General features: G+C 38.9%; 1 protein-coding gene and 1 long non-coding RNA gene across 2 annotated transcripts; both read left to right on the top strand.

Annotated features, from left to right (window-relative positions):
* The first annotated feature begins 2212 nt into the window (after positions 1-2212).
* On the top strand, positions 2213-20018 carry chmp4b (charged multivesicular body protein 4B). The gene is made up of 5 exons (XM_003220488.4): positions 2213-2638; positions 12375-12552; positions 14975-15089; positions 16837-16963; positions 18024-20018. The coding sequence occupies exons 1-5, from the start codon at positions 2443-2445 to the stop codon at positions 18089-18091; spliced, it is 684 nt and encodes a 227-aa protein (XP_003220536.1). The 5' UTR covers positions 2213-2442; the 3' UTR covers positions 18092-20018.
* Positions 2650-5970, top strand: LOC134298452 (uncharacterized). Its single transcript, XR_010005550.1, has 2 exons — positions 2650-5375; positions 5459-5970. It is a non-coding gene; the product is annotated as an uncharacterized LOC134298452 (long non-coding RNA).
* Positions 20019-22009: the final 1991 nt, after the last annotated feature.

Below are 22009 nucleotides of genomic sequence, written 5' to 3' on the forward strand. Positions count from 1 at the left end.
TTTCTGCATCACTTGGCAGTAATGATTGTGTGTTCACCACAGCCTGGCTCTGACTACATTTTTTGAGTTTGGGATGTTTGGAAAGCCAGGTTATTTCTGGAAAGTAAAGCAGAGCATTTCCTTTTACAGGTTTTGTCTTAAGTACTGCTTTTCGTCATTTGCGATCATAGGTTTGCTGTGTCTAAAAGAGGAAAAGGCAACAACCTCTAACAATTTTCCCCTGCCGTCTGGTAAACTGGGATATAAAGAGATCTGTTTTCCATTATTTTTTCTTACAAAAGCTAAACAAGTCATTGTTTGCCATTAATTTACTATAGCTCATGCCAGTTCATCTCCAAGCGATTGCTTCTTTTATTGATCCGAAACTCACTGTAAATCAATTTCATTGGACTTTCATAGCCACAAACTGGAATACCTAGGCTGGATCTACACTGCCCTATATCCCAGGATCTGATCCCAGATTGTCTGCTTTGAAATTTGAGCTGCGGTGGTGCAATCAATTAAACCCTTGTGCCGGCTGGACTGCTGACCTGAAGGATAGATTGCTGACCTGAAGGCTGCCGGTTTGAATCCATGTGACAGGGTGAACTCCCGTCTGTCAGCTCTAGCTTGCAGAGACATGAGAGAAGCCTCCCAGCAGGATGGTAACACATCCGGGCATCCCCTGGGCAACATTTCTGTAGACTGCCAGTTCTCTCACAGGAGAAGTGACTTGCAATATGTTCTCAAGTCTCTACTGATACGATTTTTTAAAAAATTGTTTTGAAGTGGATTATATGAGTCTACACTACTAGATAATTTTGGATGATTTCCTGGGATATGGGGGAGTGTAGATCCAGCTCTAGAGTGCAGAATGAATGCAGTGTGACTCCACTTGAACTGCCATGGTAGGGAATGCTTGGATTTGTAGTTTGGTGAAAAACCAACCTTCTGGTAGAGAAGGCTGAAGACCTTGTAAAGCTGCCAAGGTGAACTGAATCACTTCAACAATGGATACTCCACCACAGACATCAGAAGAGCTGCAAGCCCAAGAACAAGCTATGAGAGCAAAGACAAAGATCCACCCAGAGGAAAAGTGTTACCATACATCAAGGGAACCACTGACTGCATAGGGAAGCTGATGAAGAAACAACCTACAAACTATCTATAGACCCACTAAGAAAATCCAACAAATGCTACCTTCAGCAAAGGACAAGAGGGATCCTCTCACCTCTGCAGGAGCCTACCAAAAACCATGCAGCTGTGGACAAGTTTACATGGGGACCACCAAATGCAGCATTGCCTAAACACGAATCAAGGAACATGAAAGGCACTGCAGACTAATTCAACCAGAGAAGTCAGCCATAGCAGAGCACCTGATGAACCAACCTGGACGCAGCATATTATTTGAAAACACAGAAATGCTGGACCTCTCTGACAACCACCATGTCAGAATACACAGAGAAGCCATTGAAATCCACAAGCATGTGGACAATTTCAACAGAAAGGCGGAAACCGTGAAAATGAACAATTTCTGGCTACCAGTATTAAAAAGAACCCTCTAAAATCAGGACAGTAAATAAAGAACAACACTCTGAAAAGGGGGAATTCCAGACATGAAACAATCAGGGCCAGCTAACACTTCCCAACAAAGGATTCCCCCAGGCAGAAATCAGCCAGGCTTATGAAGCTGCAAGGCTTTTCAATGGTAACCACGGAGATTAGTTGCAACATTCACACTAGCATCCAATAGACAAGGGTTCTTTCTTCCACAGATATATAAACCTCACTTGCTTGGTTTCCAACAGACCTCCCAACCTCTGAGGATGCCTGCCATGGATGTGGGCGAAACATCAGGAGAGAATGCTTCTGGAACATGGCCGTACAACCCGGAAAACTCACAGCAACCCAGCTGGTAGGCTGTTCCTTTAGGGCAGGCATGGTCAATATTTGGCCTTGCAGGTGTTTTGGACTTCAACTCCCACAATTCCTAACAGCCTACCGGCTGTTAGGAATTGTGGGAGTTGCAGTCCAAAACACCTGGAGGGGCCAAGTTTGTCTAGTCCTGTTGGACAGTATCGAGAAAAGCTAAGGACAGCCGCCTTTTAAGCAAACAAACTACAATTCCCGACTCCGTTTGCGCTCTAGTGACACTTCCTCCCCGTCAGCTGAGTGCCGAGGAGGCAGAGGTGGGCGGAGCTACCTGCCGTTGCCATGGCGCCTGAGTGACGTAGAAGGTTGCGCGCGCGGCCACGGAGGAGGGGGGGGAGCGGTCCTCCTCGGAGCCGTGAGTCAGTCCGGGGTCTGCTTGCGGGTCAGGGAGTGGTCGCGGCCGCCGTTCGCGCCTGCGCAGAGGGTCAAGAGGAAGAAGTTCAAGTGGACTGAGGGAGAAGAGAAGCCATAGGCCGCCTTCCCGCCTGCGCCTTCCTCCCTTCGCTTGGTCCGAGTGAGTGAGGCCCGGCCATGTCGGGGCTGCTGGGCAAGCTGTTCGGGACGGGCCCCGGAGGGAAGGGGGGCGGGAAGGGGCCTTCTCCTCAGGAGGCCATCCAGCGGCTGCGCGACACCGAGGAGATGCTGAGCAAGAAGCAGGAGTTCCTGGAGAAGAAGATCGAGCAGGAGCTGGGCGCCGCCCGGAAGCACGGCACCAAGAACAAGCGCGGTGAGTGGAGGGGCATCCACGCCGGAGAAGGGATGTGGCTTGACACTGTTTTGGTGAGGCCCAGCACTCTTTAGCAGGGAAGGCCTTTAGCTTTGTAGAACTATGACTCCTACAGTTCCACAGCATTGAGCTATGGCAGTTGTATCGATGGAACCCTGAGAGAATAGGTGATAGAATAAGCCTAAGTGTACTTCTTTCATAAACTTAACTTTATGCAAGCTCCTGTTGCCAACATCTCTCAGTCTGAAAAGCTTTCCTAGAATTGGGTTGCTGTGAGTTTTCTGGGCTGTATGGCCATATTCCAGAAGCATTCCTTCCCGATGTTTCGCCTGCCTGCTTCTATGGCGGTAGTTCTCAACCTGTGGGTCCCCGGATGTTTTGACCTTCAACTCCCAGAAGTCCTAACACCTGGTAAACTGGCTGGGATTTCTGGGAGTTGTAGGCCAAAACACCTGCAGACCTACAGGTTGAGAACCGCTCAGCTAAGGCAGGCATTCTCAGAGATAATGAGGTCTGTTGGAAACTAGTAAAGTGGGATTTATATATCTGTAGAATGTTCAAGTTGGGAGGAAGAACTCTTGTTTTTTTGAGGCAGGTGTGAATGTTTCAATTGGCCACATTGATTAGCATTGAAAACCTTTGCATCTTCAAGGCCTGGCTGGTTCCTGCCTGAGGAAATTCCTTGTTGGGAGGTGTTAGCTAGCCCTAATTGTTTCTTGTCTGGAATTCCTCTATTTTCTGAGTATTGCTCTTTATATACTGTCCTGATTTTAGAGTTTTTTTAAAAAAATACTGGTAGACAGATTTTGTTCATTTTTATTAACATATTATTTGAGAACACAGAAGTGCTGTACCACGTTAACAACTACCATGTCAGACTACGCAGAGAAGCCATTGAAATCCACAAGCATGTGGACAAATTTAACAGAAAGGAGGAAACCGTGAAAATGAATAAAATTTGGTTACCAGTATGAAAAAAGCTCTAAAATCAGTACAGTAAATAAAGAACACTCAGAAAAAAGAGGAATTCCAGATATGAAACAATCTGAGCCAGTTAACACCTTCCAACAAAGGATTCCCCCAGGCAGTAAGTAGCCAGACCTTGAAGTTGAAAGGCTATTCAATACTAATAAAGGCGACCTGAAACATTCACACCTGCCTCAAACAGACAAGAGTTCTTTCTCCCACCCTGAACATTCCACAGATATATAAACCGCACTTACCTAGTTTCCAACATCCCTCATAGCCCCTGAGGATGTCTGCCATAGAGGCAGGCGAAATGTCAGGAAAGAATGCTTCTGGAACATGGCCATACAACCCGGAAAACTCACAGCAACCCAGTGATTCCAGCCATGAAAGCCTTCAACAACACATTTCTTAGAATTAAATCTCTGAAAGCTTATGGCACCACCTTCTTTCTCTCAGCCTCAAAGGTGCTACAACTTCCCTTTGCTTACTCATATTCCAGACTTAACTAAATAGTAACTGGGTGGCCATCTGTCAGGAAGGCTGGACTGGATGGCCCTTGTGGTTCTGTGTACACATTGCAGCAAGTCCGGAGTGAGTCATGTACTGCAGTGGGACTCATACTGGTGGTCCATGGACCTGTGTTGGGCTCTGTCAAGTTTCTAGGGGGCCTTCCACACAGCCATTTAACCCAGAATATCAAGGCAAAACATCCCACAATATCTGCTTTGAATTGGGTTATTTGAGTCCACACTGCCATATATTCCAGTTCAATGCAGAAAATGGGGGATTTTATTCAGCTGTGTGGAAGGGGCCTAGGAAAGAAAACAAACAATGTAGCCAAAACAAATCTGTCATTGATCTCTGGTACACTAGGGACAGGGGGAAGTTGTAAGAGCCAGTGTTGTTTAGTGGTTGTATGTTGGACTTAGACACCAGGACACCAGGGTTTGAATTGCTGCTTGGCCAAAACTGTTTATTTTCACAAGATGAAATATATTATATTTACTTTGTTTACAGTGTAAACAACATATACCAATGACCTAAGGAAAAGACCCCAAATTGATTTGGCAAATGTTTTCTTGTTCTAGACAAGCAAGGGGCTAAATTGATATTCTGGTTTCAGAACAGTGTTGCATTTTACTCTGTAACCATCTAGTGTGCTGTATTTTCTAACAGACTGAGTTACAAATCAAAAAATTTCCTGTTTGAATCTCATGACATGCTCATCATGTTATGGTTGAGCCTTATGGCTCCGATACTGGGAGACGAGGTCGTAAGACTCCTCGAGAGTCAGACTCTCTTGAGGAGCGCGAAAGGAAACGGCTCCGAGACTTATTTGCAGAACCAACAGATGAAGACTCCTTTGAGGGTTTTACTGAGGGAATGGAGGAAGAGATGGTTAGCTCAGAGGAGGATGACATGGAATGGACTCGTGTGAGGGAGGATTTGGGTGTCACCGGCAATGATAGCATGGGAGGCGACTGGCGGGTTGCAGGATCGGACCCGTGGACGGGCTGGAGGGATGGAACGGGATCCACAGCTGGGGATGCTGTGGGGCGTAGTCAAAGGTGTTTTAGCTCTGATGAGGATGATGATGATGAGGCACCTGGAATTAGGATAGCAGCTGATAGTGATGAGGAGTTATGAACTGGCATAAAATGGGGTTTAGAATCAATGGCTAATTGCGTTGGGCAAGGTAATCTGGACGAACACTTGGGCTCTTGTTGGGGAAATTCCTGAAGACGGGTGTGATTCGTTTGCTGAATACGTAAGTTACCAAGGACACTGGGCATAGACGGCGGGAGGAACTATGTGGGCTTTTGCTGTGCAACCTGTGTTTAATCTTGATAGCTTGGACCTCCGTCGTCTTTTTGACGGACATTAATTGCCTACTCTGGATTGACGCTGGACTGACTGACTGACTACGACCTCGGACTATCCCTTCTGTGGCTATCAGTGGAACTGGTGAACTAAAGACGTCTGTACCTGGCTTTCGACCTTGGACCGGATTGGGACCCTGCTGACCGCTGCTACCCTGATTGATGTGTTTGGACCCGGAGTTCGCTCGTTGCACGGAGGAGTAACAACTTAGTTACTCAATCATAGCTTTTGAGTAGCAGAGAGGAATCTGCTGCCAGTTATTTGTGTTTCATTGAATCTTTGTTTACCAACTTTTGTTTGTTTAAAGTGCCAGGCTGAAGTAAGCATTTTTGATTTAACCCGGATTAAACTCCTGTTTAATCCGGTTTATCTTTTGTACCGTTTTTAGTATCTTTTCACATTGAAGGCAAGTGTTTGCCTAGCCCTTTGTTTCTTACGGGCATTTTTGGTTCTGTAACTTTAATAAACTGTGTTGAATCTTATTTAGTGGTGTTCTGTCTTTGACACATCAGGTCAATTTAAAACAAGTCACAGTCTCTTAGTTACATATTTTGTCTTCAGTATGCATTTCTAATTTCTAATTTGTGCAAGTATTGCAGCAAGGTAATATCTGGAGAGTGTTTTACTACCAATTATGTTGCATTGCTACAATGATTTTGTGGATAAATTGATGATGCCTTATTGTTTATTTTTCTTTTTGGAGGATGATTCTGAAGGGTTAAGATAACATACAGGAATACAGATGATAACTGGGCTTGGTAGCCAAACAAAATTTTGTAGTCATCAGGACTTGTTCCCAAAGAACAAGCTGCTGCCCCTAACTGCATACTGTATCTCTAAAATTCAATGCAATGTAAGGCTCAAGCCTCAACTTTGTTTCTTCTCCAATTCTCATTGTGACATAAGGGATCGTCTTCAGATTTTCCACAAAGCATTTCCTAATGTGCTTTGCAGCAAAAGAAGAACAAATTGCAAACCTTCTTTTGGTGGGTGGAAGATGTTATCTCACAGTCACATTGCATTACTGAGAACCCCTCTCACAAGTGCCTCAAAATAACTAGGGAATGGTCCTCCTCTGGTGTTAAGATTGAGAAATGTTCTGTGAGCTTCTCATGCCATTCTTTTAAAATGCTTAGAACACTTCAAAAGAACAATGTGATTGTGGGAACGATATTCTATTCCTTCTCTACATTCAAGGATAAGGACAAAAGACATTCTCCTGATAACAAACTTGGGCTGCATATTTGTAGGCTTCTGTAGCAATGCAGCCTAAACTATTGAATTGGATTAATTGCACTCAGAAACTTGCAAGTGAATGAACTGTTAGGTTTATCTGTATATTGCCATAAGATCTATTCAAATACAATTCAAATACCGGTATACTTAATAACTTCACCAATTCATTCTGATTTTATATTTTGACTGTGGCATTGCTCTTGAAAAGTGTACAGTTAAGACACAGAAGTACTCAATAATACACTAACCCTAACTGGAATAAGAGGCTGCAAATGTTAAAATATCATTTTGCAAGTTTCAAAACAATTTCAGGTTTCATAGTTAAGTGGACTTAGATTGGTTTGCTGTGCGTTTTTCAGGTTGTATGGCCATGTTCCAGTAGCATTCTCGGAGAGTAGCTCAGTGATTCCGGCCATGTAAGCCTTCGACAACACATTGGACTTAGATTGTTTTACATACCCATTTTACAGAAAGGTTGTAAAAGTGTAATGCTCTGTCTCTAGTTCAGCATTCTGCTATAACCTCCCAAAAATAGCATTCCTACTGTTGGCACACTAGTGATGACTTATTTGTTTGTGCGCAAAAATGATTAAATCTTCCATTATGTTGATGATATGTGAATAATTGCTCTGTGGCTAAGTTAGCAAAGCTGTCTTTAAACTTGAACATTGTTTTAAATAGTTTGTATAGCTTTGCATTATTTTTCTTCTTAATTTCCTTGGAGAAATATTTAAGCACAGTCTGATCCAAATGTTCCTGGATTAAAAATTAAGAAATGTTTGGTGAAACTTTGGCCTTGATAGAAATCTCATCTGAAGTGTTGTTAAAGCGTTAATATTTAATTGCAGTTTGCCATTAAAAAAAACTTTAAATAATTGTGAAATAAGTTATGTTATTAATAATAGTGTTTTTTTCTAATAAAATTATATAGTTGGCTATTACCTGATAATAAGGATTGATCAAATCTATTTTTGTCCCATCGCAGAGGTTATATTCCATATAGTAGATAATAACACTTTAAGCTTCTTATTGTACATGCTGGTGTCACATGCAGAGCTAATGTTTAGGTTCCACGTTTGATTGTAACAATACTGATAATTTGGAGAGCACCCACTGTCAGCCACAGTGTGAGAGTTCTGATGCTTAATTGCGCAGGTTGTGTTTTGGGAGCTTATAATCAGGACTTGATGGTATTTCCCATCTGTTTCTTAGGTTTTAGCATCTGGTAATCAGAGCTGTAATCCTGGTGATACTTACTATTGTGTCTCACAATTGTCTGTCTTCTACTTAATGAATCTGTTTAAAAAGACACTATCCTACAACAGTGGATTTTATAATAATATTCAGGAGCCTATAAGTATCAGGTTGCTTAGCTGATTAGTCCTCTTGTCATTTCTCACTATCAATATAACATTATATGTTTGTTGTTTAATTTCTTGTAATATGATACCCAAGGTAGGCTACAGTATATCTTAAAACCAAATAAAACCAAGACAGTGTATATAATACAGAAGTTGAAAACACATTAATATACAACACTGTTAAAATGATTTGAAAGCATTTTAAAACATGTTTAAAAAGTGAAGATCATAGTCCAGCATGTCATTAAAAAAATTCCTGAACAGCCAATTAAAAATCAAAGGCTTGTCAAAATAAAAATATTTCCCTGCTTATGAAAGGAGAACCAAGAGAGGTCCAGTGAGCCTCCTTGTGAGGGAATTTCATGTTTGGCCTCAGCCACTGAGAAGATTCTCCCATGTGTCTTCCTTAATGTGGTTGTGAAGTTGGTGGGACTCCTCTCATCATAAAACTGGCTCATATGGGAAGTAACAGTTTTTCAGGTATTCCTCACCTAAGACAGATAGGGAGGGTTTATTTTAAAAATATGTCTTACCCAGAAATTTGAATTCAAGTCATTGATTTAAGTTCCTAAACTTGCAAGTCTCTTAAGAAACATAATAGTTAAGATCCTTATCTGATATAACACACAATGTAAAATGATGCATAACAAATATGATTAGGAATTACCATATTTGGTTTTTTTTGTTTACCAATGTTCAAATTAATCATCTTGAAAAGAGACTGAACTTGATTTCTTGTTTAGAAATTATGCTTTACCCTTGGATGAAGTATTCTGGTCACAAAGTGTCATATATTATTAGCAAAGTTGGACTTGGTTGCATAAGAAGGATTATGTTGTACCTGTTTTGAATATGAGTGTTATAAAATTAATTCCAATAAAACTTCAGTATATTACATTGTATTGATCACAGTTGAACACTGCAGATAGTCCTATCATTACTGGATACAGATATTGCCAGAAATACTTTTTTTTGTCTAGCTGTAGACAAACAGTATGTGAATAACCTCATTTCAGTGTCGGTCTGCTGTACATGCTTGTTTAATTTGTGATGTAGCTGAAAATAATCAAAGTTGAATGTGTTGAACCACCCCTTATTTGGAGCTTACAGAGGATTGCTTTTTATTTATAGAAGAGTGTAATGGAATCATTTGAAAACTTGTTTTTTCATTTGGAGATAAAAAAAACTTTGGGCAGAAACTGTGCTGTGGTTCTGTTGTGACACTCACCTATGTTTTGAATGTTTTACAACGGAAAGAGCTCCAATTCCAGAGGTCATGGAAGGGAGCCAAATGAGACATCTAAAGTATTTTGGTTTTGTGTATTCTGTATACAGTTTCGCATACTGACTAGATATGTTGATAAGTGTAATTCTGGTTTAGGATATAAATGATAAATGCTTAATTTCAAAACTTGGAGCCAATGCTGGACAACTATTAATTGCTGCTTTTTAACCATGTGCAATTATTTAATGCAATTTCCATTAGTAAAAAAGGGAACTTTTAAAAGTAAGTAGGGACATCTGATTGTACATTATTTAACATTAATAGTTGTAGACAATCAGTAAGAACAGATTACGGAACAACAGACTGGTTCAAGATTGGGAAAGGAGTACGGCAGGTCTGCATACTTTCACCCTACCTATTCAACTTGTACGCAGAACACATAATGCGACGTGCGGGGCTTGACGATTCCAAGGTCGGAGCTAAAATTGCTGGAAGAAACATTAACAACCTCAGATATGCAGATGATACCACTCTGATGGTCGAAAGTGAGGAAGAGCTGAGGAGCCTTATCACCAAGATGAAAGAAGAAAGTGCAAAAGCTAGGTTGCAGTTAAACATCAAGAAAACCAAGATCATGGCAACTACACCTATTGATAACTGGCAAATAAAAGGAGAAAACTTGGAGGCAGTGAGAAATATTATATTTCTAGGCATGAAGATCACTGCAGATGCAGACTGCAGCCAGGAATTCAGAAGACGTTTATTTCTTGGGAGGAAAGCAATGGCCAACCTTGATAAAATAGTGAAGAGCAGAGACATCGCACTGGCAACGAAGGTCCGCATAGTCAAAGTAATGGTGTTTCCCATAGTAACCTATGGTTGCGAGAGCTGGACCATAAGGACGGCTGAGCGAAGGAAGATAGATACTTTTGAACTCTGTTGCTGGAGGAAAATCCTGAGAGTGCCTTGGACTGCAAGAAGATCCAACCAGTCCATCCTCCAGGAAATAATGCCTGGCTGTTCACTGGAGGGAAGGATATTAGAGGCAAAGATGAAGTATTTTGGCCACACCATGAGAAGACAGGAAAGCTTGGAAAAGATCATGATGCTGGGGAAAATGGAAGGAAAAAGGAAGAGAGGCCAACCAAGGGCGAGATGGATGGATGATATCCTTGAAGTGACTGGCTTGACCTTGAAGGAACTGGGGGCGGCGACGGCTGACAGGGAGCTCTGGTGTGGACTGGTCTATGAGGTCACGAAGAGTCGGAAACGACTATGCGACTGAGCAACAGCAATGCAATTAGTTAAAATTCTATTTGAACACCAGTTGCTACATTAGCTTGAACTGCTCAGACCATGCAACTTCATGTGGTTGATGCAACCAGACAACCAAGCTTTCTTTGTTAGATTTTGTATTCCTGGTCTCACTTTGCAGTTTTTTACCATGATAACATGGTGCCCTAAAATAGAAAGTCAGATCTTCAGGATTGCAAAAACCTTTAAGTTGTATCCTAAATATTTGCTTTGTGCCTTCAAGTTGTTTCCGGTGTGTGGCTATCTTGTCATGGGTTTGTTAGTATTTTTGGTCAATATTGGTTCAAACCTTTCTCTGAGGCCAAGATAATACGATTTTCCCAATGTTACCTAGTGAGTTTCTATGGCCAAGTGTGGATTTGAACCCTTGTTTCCAAAGTCATAATCCAACACCCAAACCACTAAATCAGAGTGGCTCTCTGATTTCTAAATAGTGCATCAGTAACTATTGGCATATAACAGAAATGTGTGTCGTATTTCTCAGTTTTTATTTGTAGGAAGTTTTTAAACTCATACTTAGGCTATCTGGTAATAAGTGTGCAATAAATAAAACATGAAAAAGAACAGAATCCAGAATTTAAAATACGATAAAATGGGCAGGTATAAATTGTTTAAAATAGTAGAAAAGACCCATTTTAGAATTATGGATATTCTGATCGTTGAACCTCAGAGGAAGTGGTATACATTCTTTTGGCCAGGTATGTACTGGTAGACTATATTCCAGAGGAAAAAACTGGCAAAGCTACCTTTGTGTATTTTTGCCTACAAAAACCTTATAAAATTCTTAGGATCACCATAAGTCAGCAGACTTGAAGGTACTAGTACATAACGTATAAACACCTGCTTTGAGATGGAAACTGGTAATACTTAACTAATCAGAGTTAAAACATATTCAGAACGAATGTTTTGCTTCCTAAAATACCATATCTGGGAACTTTCAGTGCTACTGTAAATACGTGTAAATACGTTCTGTCTCATGTGCACAAATAGCCTAATGCTTCCCCATTGCATTGTTATCAAGCAGTGGGGAAGCATTATTGCTTTACTGCTTCTTTGAAATTGTTTTTTGCAGGAACCAAACTTCTTAGATACTGTTATACTGCTGCCACTGCTATGTAAATGCTTTGTTTGACATGGGCCTCTTTCTTTTCATCACCTGCAGGTTTTTTAGGTGGTTGCCCATAAAGATGTGGTTCTCCAGTTATTTTTGACTTTAGTTTCTTGACCATATTGGTAGGGCTTTTGAGAGATAAAAATCCAATACAGCTTGAGGTCCAAAGACTGTTGTAAAGGTTGAACCACTTCTTATATCATATTGACAAGAATACATAACATTTCATTTGTTTAATGGGAAAGAGATAATTTTACTTCATATGCTTTAATTCTTTGAATGAGACTTCTCTTGCTCTCATCAGCTGCCAGACCTTCTTGGAGAAAGGCGTAATAATTTTCATTATCAGCAGCAAGTTCAGATTTACAAATACCTTATACTGTCACTGTTCAATATGATTTGTTTTAGCTTTACGTTTTGAAGTTTGATACAAGATGGACAAAAGGCTTCATTATACCAAAATGGATTTGCTTAGGAAAGACAACATATTGGTAAGAAATGCAAAGTGCACTTGAAACAAAAAAAGGGAAGAACTTTACTTAGTAGTGTCAATTCATACATTTGTGTTCTGAACAGTATTTTAGCAGAGTTTCAGATGCACATCTTATATCAATCCTGCTTTGTCTTTTGCTTCTTCAGCTGCACTTCAGGCACTAAAACGAAAGAAGAGATATGAGAAGCAGCTTGCACAAATAGATGGCACGTTATCAACAATCGAATTCCAGAGGGAAGCCCTGGAGAATGCCAACACCAATACAGAAGTGCTCAAGAATATGGGCTTTGCTGCTAAAGCAATGAAAGCTGCTCATGACAACATGTAAGATCATCATCCTTTATGTTTAGTGTATGGATCAGCTTCTTGCCAGAAGAATTTAGTATATGATGGTCATAATGCAGTGATTTTAATATTGGAAGTGTTCCTTAGAGTGATATTGTTCTGAAATGCATACTTTTTTTGCACCAAAATTCTACTCCCCCCCCCTTTCACAGTGCATTTTAGAACACTGACACCAGCACTGTTTGTGCTTAAACATCTGTTTAGATTAAATGTTACAACATTTTAAAATACAGAAAGTAAGATATGATTTTGATTGTGAATGACTAGAAATAAGATACTGTGCAGTAGTCAGTTTTTTTGTTGAAATTAATCTGAAATGCTATGGTTGAGTTCTTGTTTCCAGGCTTCCCTGTCAGCCAGTGTCTGCTGGCAGTTACCATTTGTCATCATTTACATTCCAAGAAATAGAGATCCTACACTTTAATTTTACAGATGTCTTACACATTATTACAAAATGTCTATATTTGTGTTAATCCTGTTTTCTATCACAGTTCTTCTCAAAAGTGGTGGTCGCTGTATGGTTGAAGTCCACAATGCATCATCTGGTAGTGTGTAGAGTTTCTACCAAAAAAGGAAACAGTTGTAGTCAGTGGGCAAAAATATAGCATTGTTCTTGGAGTATTAGGAACACAATCCCCGTTCTCCCACGTCAGATGAGAAGCATTGTTTTTACTCATATATTTTCTTAACAATGTAAACATTACTGCTGTCTACTGTCTAGAGAAGGATGGTAAATTTTAAGGACTCTGGGGGGCTATTTCATCCTCTTCTGGAGCTTAGCAGCCTGTTCCTATCCACTTACAAATCACTTGAGACCTACTTTTAAATCACTTCATTAAAAAAATTGAACTTGAAGTAGGCCACAAGACCCTTCGAGTAGCTCTTAAATTTCTAATTATTCCTCTTGAAGATTTCTGGGAGTGCAGTTACCTATCTTTATGTCAAATTCTTCCACTGAGAACTTAAAGTATGCACTAGTACAGCACATATTGCGCATTTCTCTTTTAGGGGCCATTCTAGCTTGAACCTGCAGAAATTGATACCTCTTTTTCAGAAGGAATAATAAATGTTCATGTATGTGACTTTGAAAAATATGAGCATTTTTGGCTGATTTCTTGCATTTTTGCATTTATCTATGTTGTATGATTTTCACATCCAAAATTATGTGTGTCCATTTATAATTTGTGGGCATAGATTAGGGCAAAATACCTCATTTGTATTGGTTTTGAAAAGTGTGTGTGAGAGAAAGAGCATGCATGTTAAAACCTACATTTACAATCTCTTAGTATGAATCATTACCCTCTATCAAGTACCAAATTAAAGATTAGTTTGGTAGCGTGAAAATGAAGATATTATGAAGGGCACAAAAATCTTATTTTTTATTGTTACGTGGAATTTTTTTTACTGCTTAGTTCTGAAGTTCGTAAATATTAGTTTTACCAGGTAAACAGTGTGGACAAAACCTATTTTATTCAATAAGTACCATCCCTTTTTCTGGAATGTTTTGGATGCTCATTGCAGCCCACTTTATTCTGAAGTAAATTCTTCTTTGTACACTGAGGCTTTATCCTGTGTTACTAAGTGTAAGATTTATTAGCTTCCAAGTAAATGATAATATCTATAAGCAGAGATATTTATTTACATTTATTTATTTACAGTATTTATATTCTGCCCTTCTCACCCCGAAGGGGACTCAGGGCGGATCACATTATACACACATAGGGCAAACATTCAATGTTCATAAACACATCAAACAGAGACCGAGACAGACAGACGCAGAGGCAATTTAACCTTCTTCTGAGGGGATGTTCGATTCTGGCCACAGGGGGGAGCAGCTGCTTCATCATCTACTCTGATGGCACTTCCTCATTCCAGGTCGTAAATTAGTTATACTTGCCTCCCCACTTTTATAAGTGGTACTTTATTTCCTACTTGATAGATGCAACTATCTTTCGGGTTGCTAGGTCAGCAACGAGCAGGGGCTATTTTTTTTATTTTTAATTGATGGGTGCTCACCCCGCCACGGGCTGGCCTCAAACTCATGACCTCATGGTCAGAGTGATTTATTGCAGCTGCTCAACAGCCTGCGCCACAGCCCGGCAGTACAAAAACTAGGTAGGCTTTATTCTCAATATTTTACATTATGTGTCTAGATTACATATAAATATTTGGTTGCAAACTGATAAATTTTAATAGTTAGAACAGACCCATAATATGTGTTGTTGCTCTAGAAGTACTCACTCATTCAAAATAACTCTTTTTTTCTGCTAAATCTAACTTGATGCTTAAAGTCTGAGTATATTTCAATATTTCTTTAAAAATATAGGGATTTCTATTAATCTTGCAGACTATTACTGCTGCAAATGCATGTATGACTAAACTGTAAAATCTTCTCTTCCAGGGATATTGACAAAGTAGATGAACTTATGCAAGATATTGCAGAACAGCAGGAGTTAGCAGATGAAATTTCAACAGCTATCTCCAAGCCTGTAGGAATTGGTGAAGAATTTGATGAGGTAAGGGTGAACATTACTGTTCAGGTATATATATACATATTTATTGACACATAATGATTTGGAGACATAGTACCTTCTTCTGACTCAAATACTGTGATGGAGCTATTAAATAATGACTGAATTTTCCATCTTGATACTCTTATGCAGAGGTGGACAATTGTAATTGTTTAGGGGCAATTATCTGTCCTTGGGAAACCATAAGCTGCTCATAATGGCAAAAATCAAGATGTTCACCATGCTTTTGAAAAACTGATTTTAAAAAAAGGTAATTTGGAGGGGTTTGCAACACATTTTAAAAACCAGTGGCAAATAAGGCATCCAGGAAAGGCAGTTCGACTTTTTTCGTTGGGGAGGCAGAAAAATGGTGATTGGAGGGATGCTGAAAGGAATGAAGACTACAGAAGTATGTCCTTAGAAGCTTGAATACAGCACCCAAGTTTCATTTTGTCCTTCTGTATTTTAGACAATCTTGTGTTCAGTATTCTGGGCTGTTGTTAAGAGCAGAAGAATATACTGAATGTGTAAATATTGTGCGAGATCCTGCATCAGAGGTTACAATGCATAAATTTACAATCACAGCTATGTTATTGACACAATGTAACCTAACTAGTGATTGGTTTCAGTGTGCAACGGGGCATCACATAAGATGTTCTGTTGTGCAGTGGGTGCTGCTATTTCTCATTGGGACACCGTGCACATCTGGTTGTCTTGTGCATTGGGTCACCTTGCTGAGTGACTGCATTTCTAGTTGCGCTTGTACAGTGGTCCCATTCATAGAATCATAGACTCATAGAGTTGGAAGTGACCACAAGGGCCACCCAGTCTTAACACCCTGCCGTGTAGGAACACACAATCAAAGCACTTTCAATCGAGAGTCATCCAGCCTCTTCTTCAAAACCTTCAGAAAAGGAGACTCCACCACTCTCCGAGGCAGGATATTCCATTGCTTAACAGCAATTACCGCTCGGAAGTTCTTCCTAACGTTTAGGTAGAATCCCTTTTCCTGCAATTTGAATCCATTGCTTCATTTTCCTTGTCTCCAGAGCAGCAGAAAACAAGGTTGCCTCCTCAGTGGGACATCCTTTCAAATATTTAAACATAGCTATTATGTCCCCTCTGAGCCTTCTTTTCCTCAAGCGAAATATACCCAACTCCCTAAGCTGCTCCTCATAGGACTTGGCTTCAAAACCTTTGATCATTTTGGTTGCCCTTCTTTGGACATGATCAGAGATATAGCTATCCCTCAGCTCCCTTCAGAAAATACAAATGTTGCACATAACAGAATTCAACTTTAAGTGGTTGTAGGTTGATTTATGATGATGTAATTTCCCAGTAGGATGCCAGCCATTACACCATGTAACACCCTTTTTATTCTTAGGTTATAAATGTCATTTCCTAATTGGTTCTATCATAAAAACATGGAAAAAGTTTATGAAACTTTATGCACAAACGGTTAAAAATGGCATGTAAAGGGTTAAAAACGGCAGCTACAAAAATGAAGATTCTGGAGTCTAACAACTACTTTCAAAGTTAAATACCACACAATTAAGCAGGAAATAACACCTTCAAACCAGGAACAGAATTTTTCAAATTTTGTTACATAGTGTTATTTATTTCCCAGAACATCCAATCCTGTTGAATACATCATGAAGGTTTATTCGGCTGGCCTTTGCTGTATTGTTAGGAAATTTGATTGTGTTAACAATTGCAAATACAATTTCTTCTTCTTCTTCTTCTTCAACAATAGGATGAACTGATGGCTGAGCTTGAGGAATTAGAACAGGAAGAACTGGATAAAAACTTACTGGAAATCAGTGGCCCTGAGACAGTTCCACTACCCAACGTGCCCTCAATATCTTTGCCTTCAAAGCCGGGTAGGTGTTTCAGTTCTTGAAACCAATGGTGCCTTATTTCAGTTGTGTTTGTTATACCACGTGAGTTAATATGTATCCTTGACATTTTACTTTTCAAGTATTGTGCATAATATATTCAGAATTGTGCTATGAGTCATAAGGCCTCTGTAGCATGTTTCGAGGCTGCTTCTCCTAAGAGATTTTCGTATTTGTTTCCTAATTACAGCCTCCTAGAATTAGTGTAAATTTTATCCTGTATTCTGTATGGTTTGGTAGCTGCTTACAAATTGTAATTGTTCTTCAGCAAAAAAGCAGACCTTAAGAGATATAGATGTGAAACAGTCCTTATCTTATCATAGATAGGAGTTTCAAGAATAGGATGTTCATGTCATGCTCTAAAAACATGCTTGTTAAAATGAGGGGGGGATGAAGTGGTGCTCAGAAGTTTTTTCAGAAAGTATCCCAAATGTCTGTGAACAACTTTCTGATCTCTTATTACAATTAATCATAAGCTGGCAAGTTAAAAGCAATGCTCACTTGCTAGCCTTCTTCCAGGTCTTAGAACAACCGTGTTTGTTAGAAAGGGCCCCTTAACACCCATTTGGGTCATTACTATTAGTTTGCAAATTATTGCCTTTGGCATTACAGAATATTTAAATGTTATGAGTCTTCGTGGGGTACTTTAGGAAAAAGTGCTTTTCCATCGTGGTTGTCTCTTAGTGTTATATTTTGCCTAAATACAGTTTGATACATCATATAGCAGGTAACATTAAAACACTATGCCCTAATGTCCAAGTACTACGAGGTAGCATTTAAATTAGCCTATAAGCTTAAACCGAATAGCCTGTGATTTAAGGACACTTCAAAGTATGTAATTTTTTTTCTTCAAAGTGTATAATTGCATATTACTGTCCTGTTTAATTTTCAGTATAATACTGCATAATTTTAACAGCTCCAGCTCAGTAAGCTGTTTCATGAATCATATAACTTGCAAGGAATTCTGTATGTGAACTATATATAATTGAATAATGAAAAGTTGAAAGGCAGGAACTTGATTCTGTGCTGTTTTGTTTATTTCTAGCTAAGAAGAAAGAAGAAGAAGAGGATGATGATATGAAAGAGTTAGAAGCCTGGGCCGAGAACATGTAGCTATATATCACCTGTCAAGTAGAGAAACTATCCAGACTCTGGTCACCTAGCACTCGAGGTGCACGCATGGGTGGGAGACATCATTAAGCGCAACATCTATATTTCTTTAAGCCCAAAGCTGTGGGAATCGCATTCTGCATAGCAGGTCTGAGCAAGGGAAACAACGGTTTTCAAGGAAGGTTGCCTGTAGTTTAGGATGTTGAATTTGTTTAAATAATAAACCTTATTGGCAAAATTCGAACATTCAGCTTCTGAACTTCGCTAATGCCACTGCTGGACCGTTATCTTTCAGAATTCTGGCCATGTTAAATCTGACTGACTTCGGATGTGACACCTGTAACTTAAGTTGATTGAATTTTTTAAAAGTATTGTAAAGCATTTCAAAATGGAAAAAATAATAAGCTATTGCTGGCTTATTATGCTTAGCTGTACAAATAGATTAGTTTTTTATTTCTTTATTTATATTGGCACCATTGCTATTCTACTTATCACTACACTGAACTTGGTGACTCTTCCCATTTTTATTGGTGGATTTGGAATTGGAATGATAAAGCAATTTTATGATGGGAATAGCTGAAATTTACACTTCAGTTCAAGCTGTACATTTTTCTACCTAGCATTTGGATGTTGATTGCTGTTTGTAATAACCAATGCCCCATTTAGACACAAACATAATTTTAAGTAAGCATTTTTGTTTGCACTGTATTAAATACCTTGAGTGATTTTCACACGTGCCTGATGTCTTCACTGTATTGCTATATAATGAAACTTCATCTTGTAGTTTGTACATAGATTGTTTGGATTATTGTCTTTGGCGCTTCAATCTACCTTTGATACAGAAATGTAGATATCCAGGTATTACCACATTTTATATTTGAATTATTGGGATAGATTAGGGTAGAAATGCAAATGAAGATATTCTGGCCAAAGCAACTGCTCATGCCAATTTCTCTGTTCCCTAACATGAATTGTAACTGAGGACTAAAGTCTGATATGCACTGTGATGTAATTCTTTAAAAAAAAATCAGGACAAGGTGCAATTTTTGAAGGAATTGAATATTTATACAGAACAGTCATTTTTGCCCACTATGGGGTGTTCTTCCTTGGCTTTGTGAAATTGCATTTTTTGTTTTGTTTTTTGTTTGTTTCCCAATGTTGATAGCTTTGTTTTCCCTTCTTATGTGAGTGTTTTACTCCTTGGTTTCTGAGCCCATTTTCTTCGGAACTCTAAATATATGCAATTACACTAATAATCCTCATGCATCATGCATTGTATACAGAAAATAAAAGGCATTGAGTTGTATCTCAGGGTTTCTAAACTAGCTAAAATTTCAGATGTTTTTCTTGAGCAGATACCATGTAGTTGCCTCCTGTTGAAGTTCATACTTTTCTTTCCTAGAAGGTGTCTGCGATCCTTTTCCAGCTGCTGATCCCTTCACAGTCTTTGCAGACTTGCATGTACTTTAATACCCACTCTGTAATTAAACTTGATCAGCCTATTGAGGCCTCTAAATGTTGAGCCTTTAGAAAATTAGTCAGAATGTCTGAATGAGATTCTTCTGAATTGGAGAGCTGTAATAATTCTAATCAATATAATTAATAGGTTAAACCCTTTATTCTTCCATGAAATAAGGGCGAGAATGACATCTGTATGTGGTTTTCACAGCTTTACTGTCCTTTCCCTTGCACATATCTCTCATTTTAAGCCATTGTTTGAAGTTGAAATTTCTGTTTAATTAGAAATTATACAAAATGAATGATATAAATTAATAGGAAAAATAAGTACAATATGACAATGAGGAGGTTATCTAGCTTCTTTATTTGCAATCTTTTGTGTATGTTGTATTTCAAGCTAAAGAATAGAGGGAGGATTGCTATAAGTCTGTTCGTTGCTGCAGTATACCCTAATAAAATTTTAGTAGAATTAGTAATTTTGTTTTTTTTTCCTGAATAGCATTATTGTAAGCAGAAGTCACATCCTGCAAGAATATTCAACCAACTTAACTCTCTGACATATAAATGCAAGATGTGTTAATAGAGTGATGTAATACAAAAACATTGCTTTAAAATATTTTCATACTGCTCACTTTTTTTAAAAAAAAAGACTTTTTATTGATTCAGAACATGAGAAGATAATTGATTTTGTCCTTTAGTTTAGCCCAAGCCTATTTGGCTGCATTAATGAAAGAAAAAACAAAAGGGGGGGGGGGGGTAATTTTGAAGAAATGAATTCTCTGAACTTTGTGTATCTTTGTACTCATGTTGACATGCATGTTGTATAATTGTAGGGACTGAACTATAGTCTGGACTATTCATATTTTTTCCTGTTAGAAGAAAATTGGTCATGATGGGGTTTTTTTTTACTATAAAGCCCCATGGCTTTTCAACCACCACAACTGACAATTTCTTGACTGATCATGAGTTTTCCTTTAACCCCCCCCCCCCCCAATTTGTTAATTTTGATACATTTATTTTACATATCCCATGAAAGAAAGTTTACAGCATCAAGACAATGCAGTATCCTTTGATATACAGTATAATACTTTAAATTGTCATTTGTGATCATATAGGCTACATTCCACATGGCATTATTTCTTACATATGCACAAAGCAGAAAACTGTTGAATCATTAAATATCATGAAACTATACTTATGAGAGCCAGGACTTTAATTCCTTTGACCATAAAACCCCTGTGGATGACCTTGGGCAAATTATATTCTCTCAACCTCAGAGGAAGGTAGTGGCATACTCTTTCTGAGCAAATCTTGTCAAAGCTTCATGATTGGTTCAGGGTTGTCATAAATCAGAAATTACTTGAAGGCACTCAACAAGCACTTAGTTGTTACACTTACACCTAAATGTAGTGGTTTTCAACTTGTGGTACCTCATGTTTTGGCCTTCAATTCCTAGAAATCCTAACAGCTGGTAAATTGGCTGGGATTTCTGGGAGTTGTAGGCTAAAACACCTGGGGACCCATACCGGTAGGTTGAGAACCACTGCTTAAGTGTATAATAAAAATAGAGTTGAAGTAGTCTGCTTATCCAGGTGTGAATAAGCTAGATGTTTGACATAGAGTGCATAAGGAAAGGTGTAAAACACGTTAATTCACAATACCTGCCACTAAATCCATCTCAAGCCTGACTCCACAATGCTCTTAAATGTTTGTTTGTTTTGAACTTGATCTGTATTCTATTATTTGATATATCTTTCCCGGCCAAGATGGTTGAAGATATTAGGACTCTTAAAAGCACAAAACATTGCAATGGTTCAAGAATGTGTGATTCACCAGGTGGTGATGAACTGTATCTTCCATCAGTCTTTATCTTTCAGTGCAACAGCATTTGGGGAGCCATATATTCTCCACCTCTGGTTTAAATCAAGGCTTGTATGCGAGCTTTACAATGTGATCTGTAAAGCACATATACATTTGCATTACAGGATCACTCTTATTTCTTGCTGATATCTTGAGTCTAAAAGAATAATTTCCTTATGCTTACTGGATGTAGCACCAGCTAATGGATAGAAAAGGGGGAAATGCATTTTGATTCGTTTTTTCCAAGACTAGTGTGAAAATGGAATATGGATTTTTGAGTACCTTGAAAATCACTGTTGGCCAAATGCAAGATGATGCATGAGACATACACATGAAATTGGAAGATGCAGAATTTTTGTTGTCATTGTGCCATGTACATCATGGTTCACAAACCATAGCATCTATTTTTTTCCAGAATTGTTGATAATTGTGTCATAACCTGCCTCAAGCCACGAAGAGAGGCAGGTAAGAAATAAAATTATTGTTATTATATTACCATCATCATCATCATCATCATCATCATCATCATATTTGGCTAAAGAGAGTTCAGATTCAAAAACTTGCTGTGTTGTTTTAGGTTTAAAAAAGCAGGGTCCCTGCAGT

The sequence above is a fragment of the Anolis carolinensis genome, chromosome 4, assembly GCF_035594765.1.
Source record: "Anolis carolinensis isolate JA03-04 chromosome 4, rAnoCar3.1.pri, whole genome shotgun sequence".
Taxonomy (NCBI): Eukaryota; Metazoa; Chordata; class Lepidosauria; order Squamata; family Dactyloidae; genus Anolis; species Anolis carolinensis.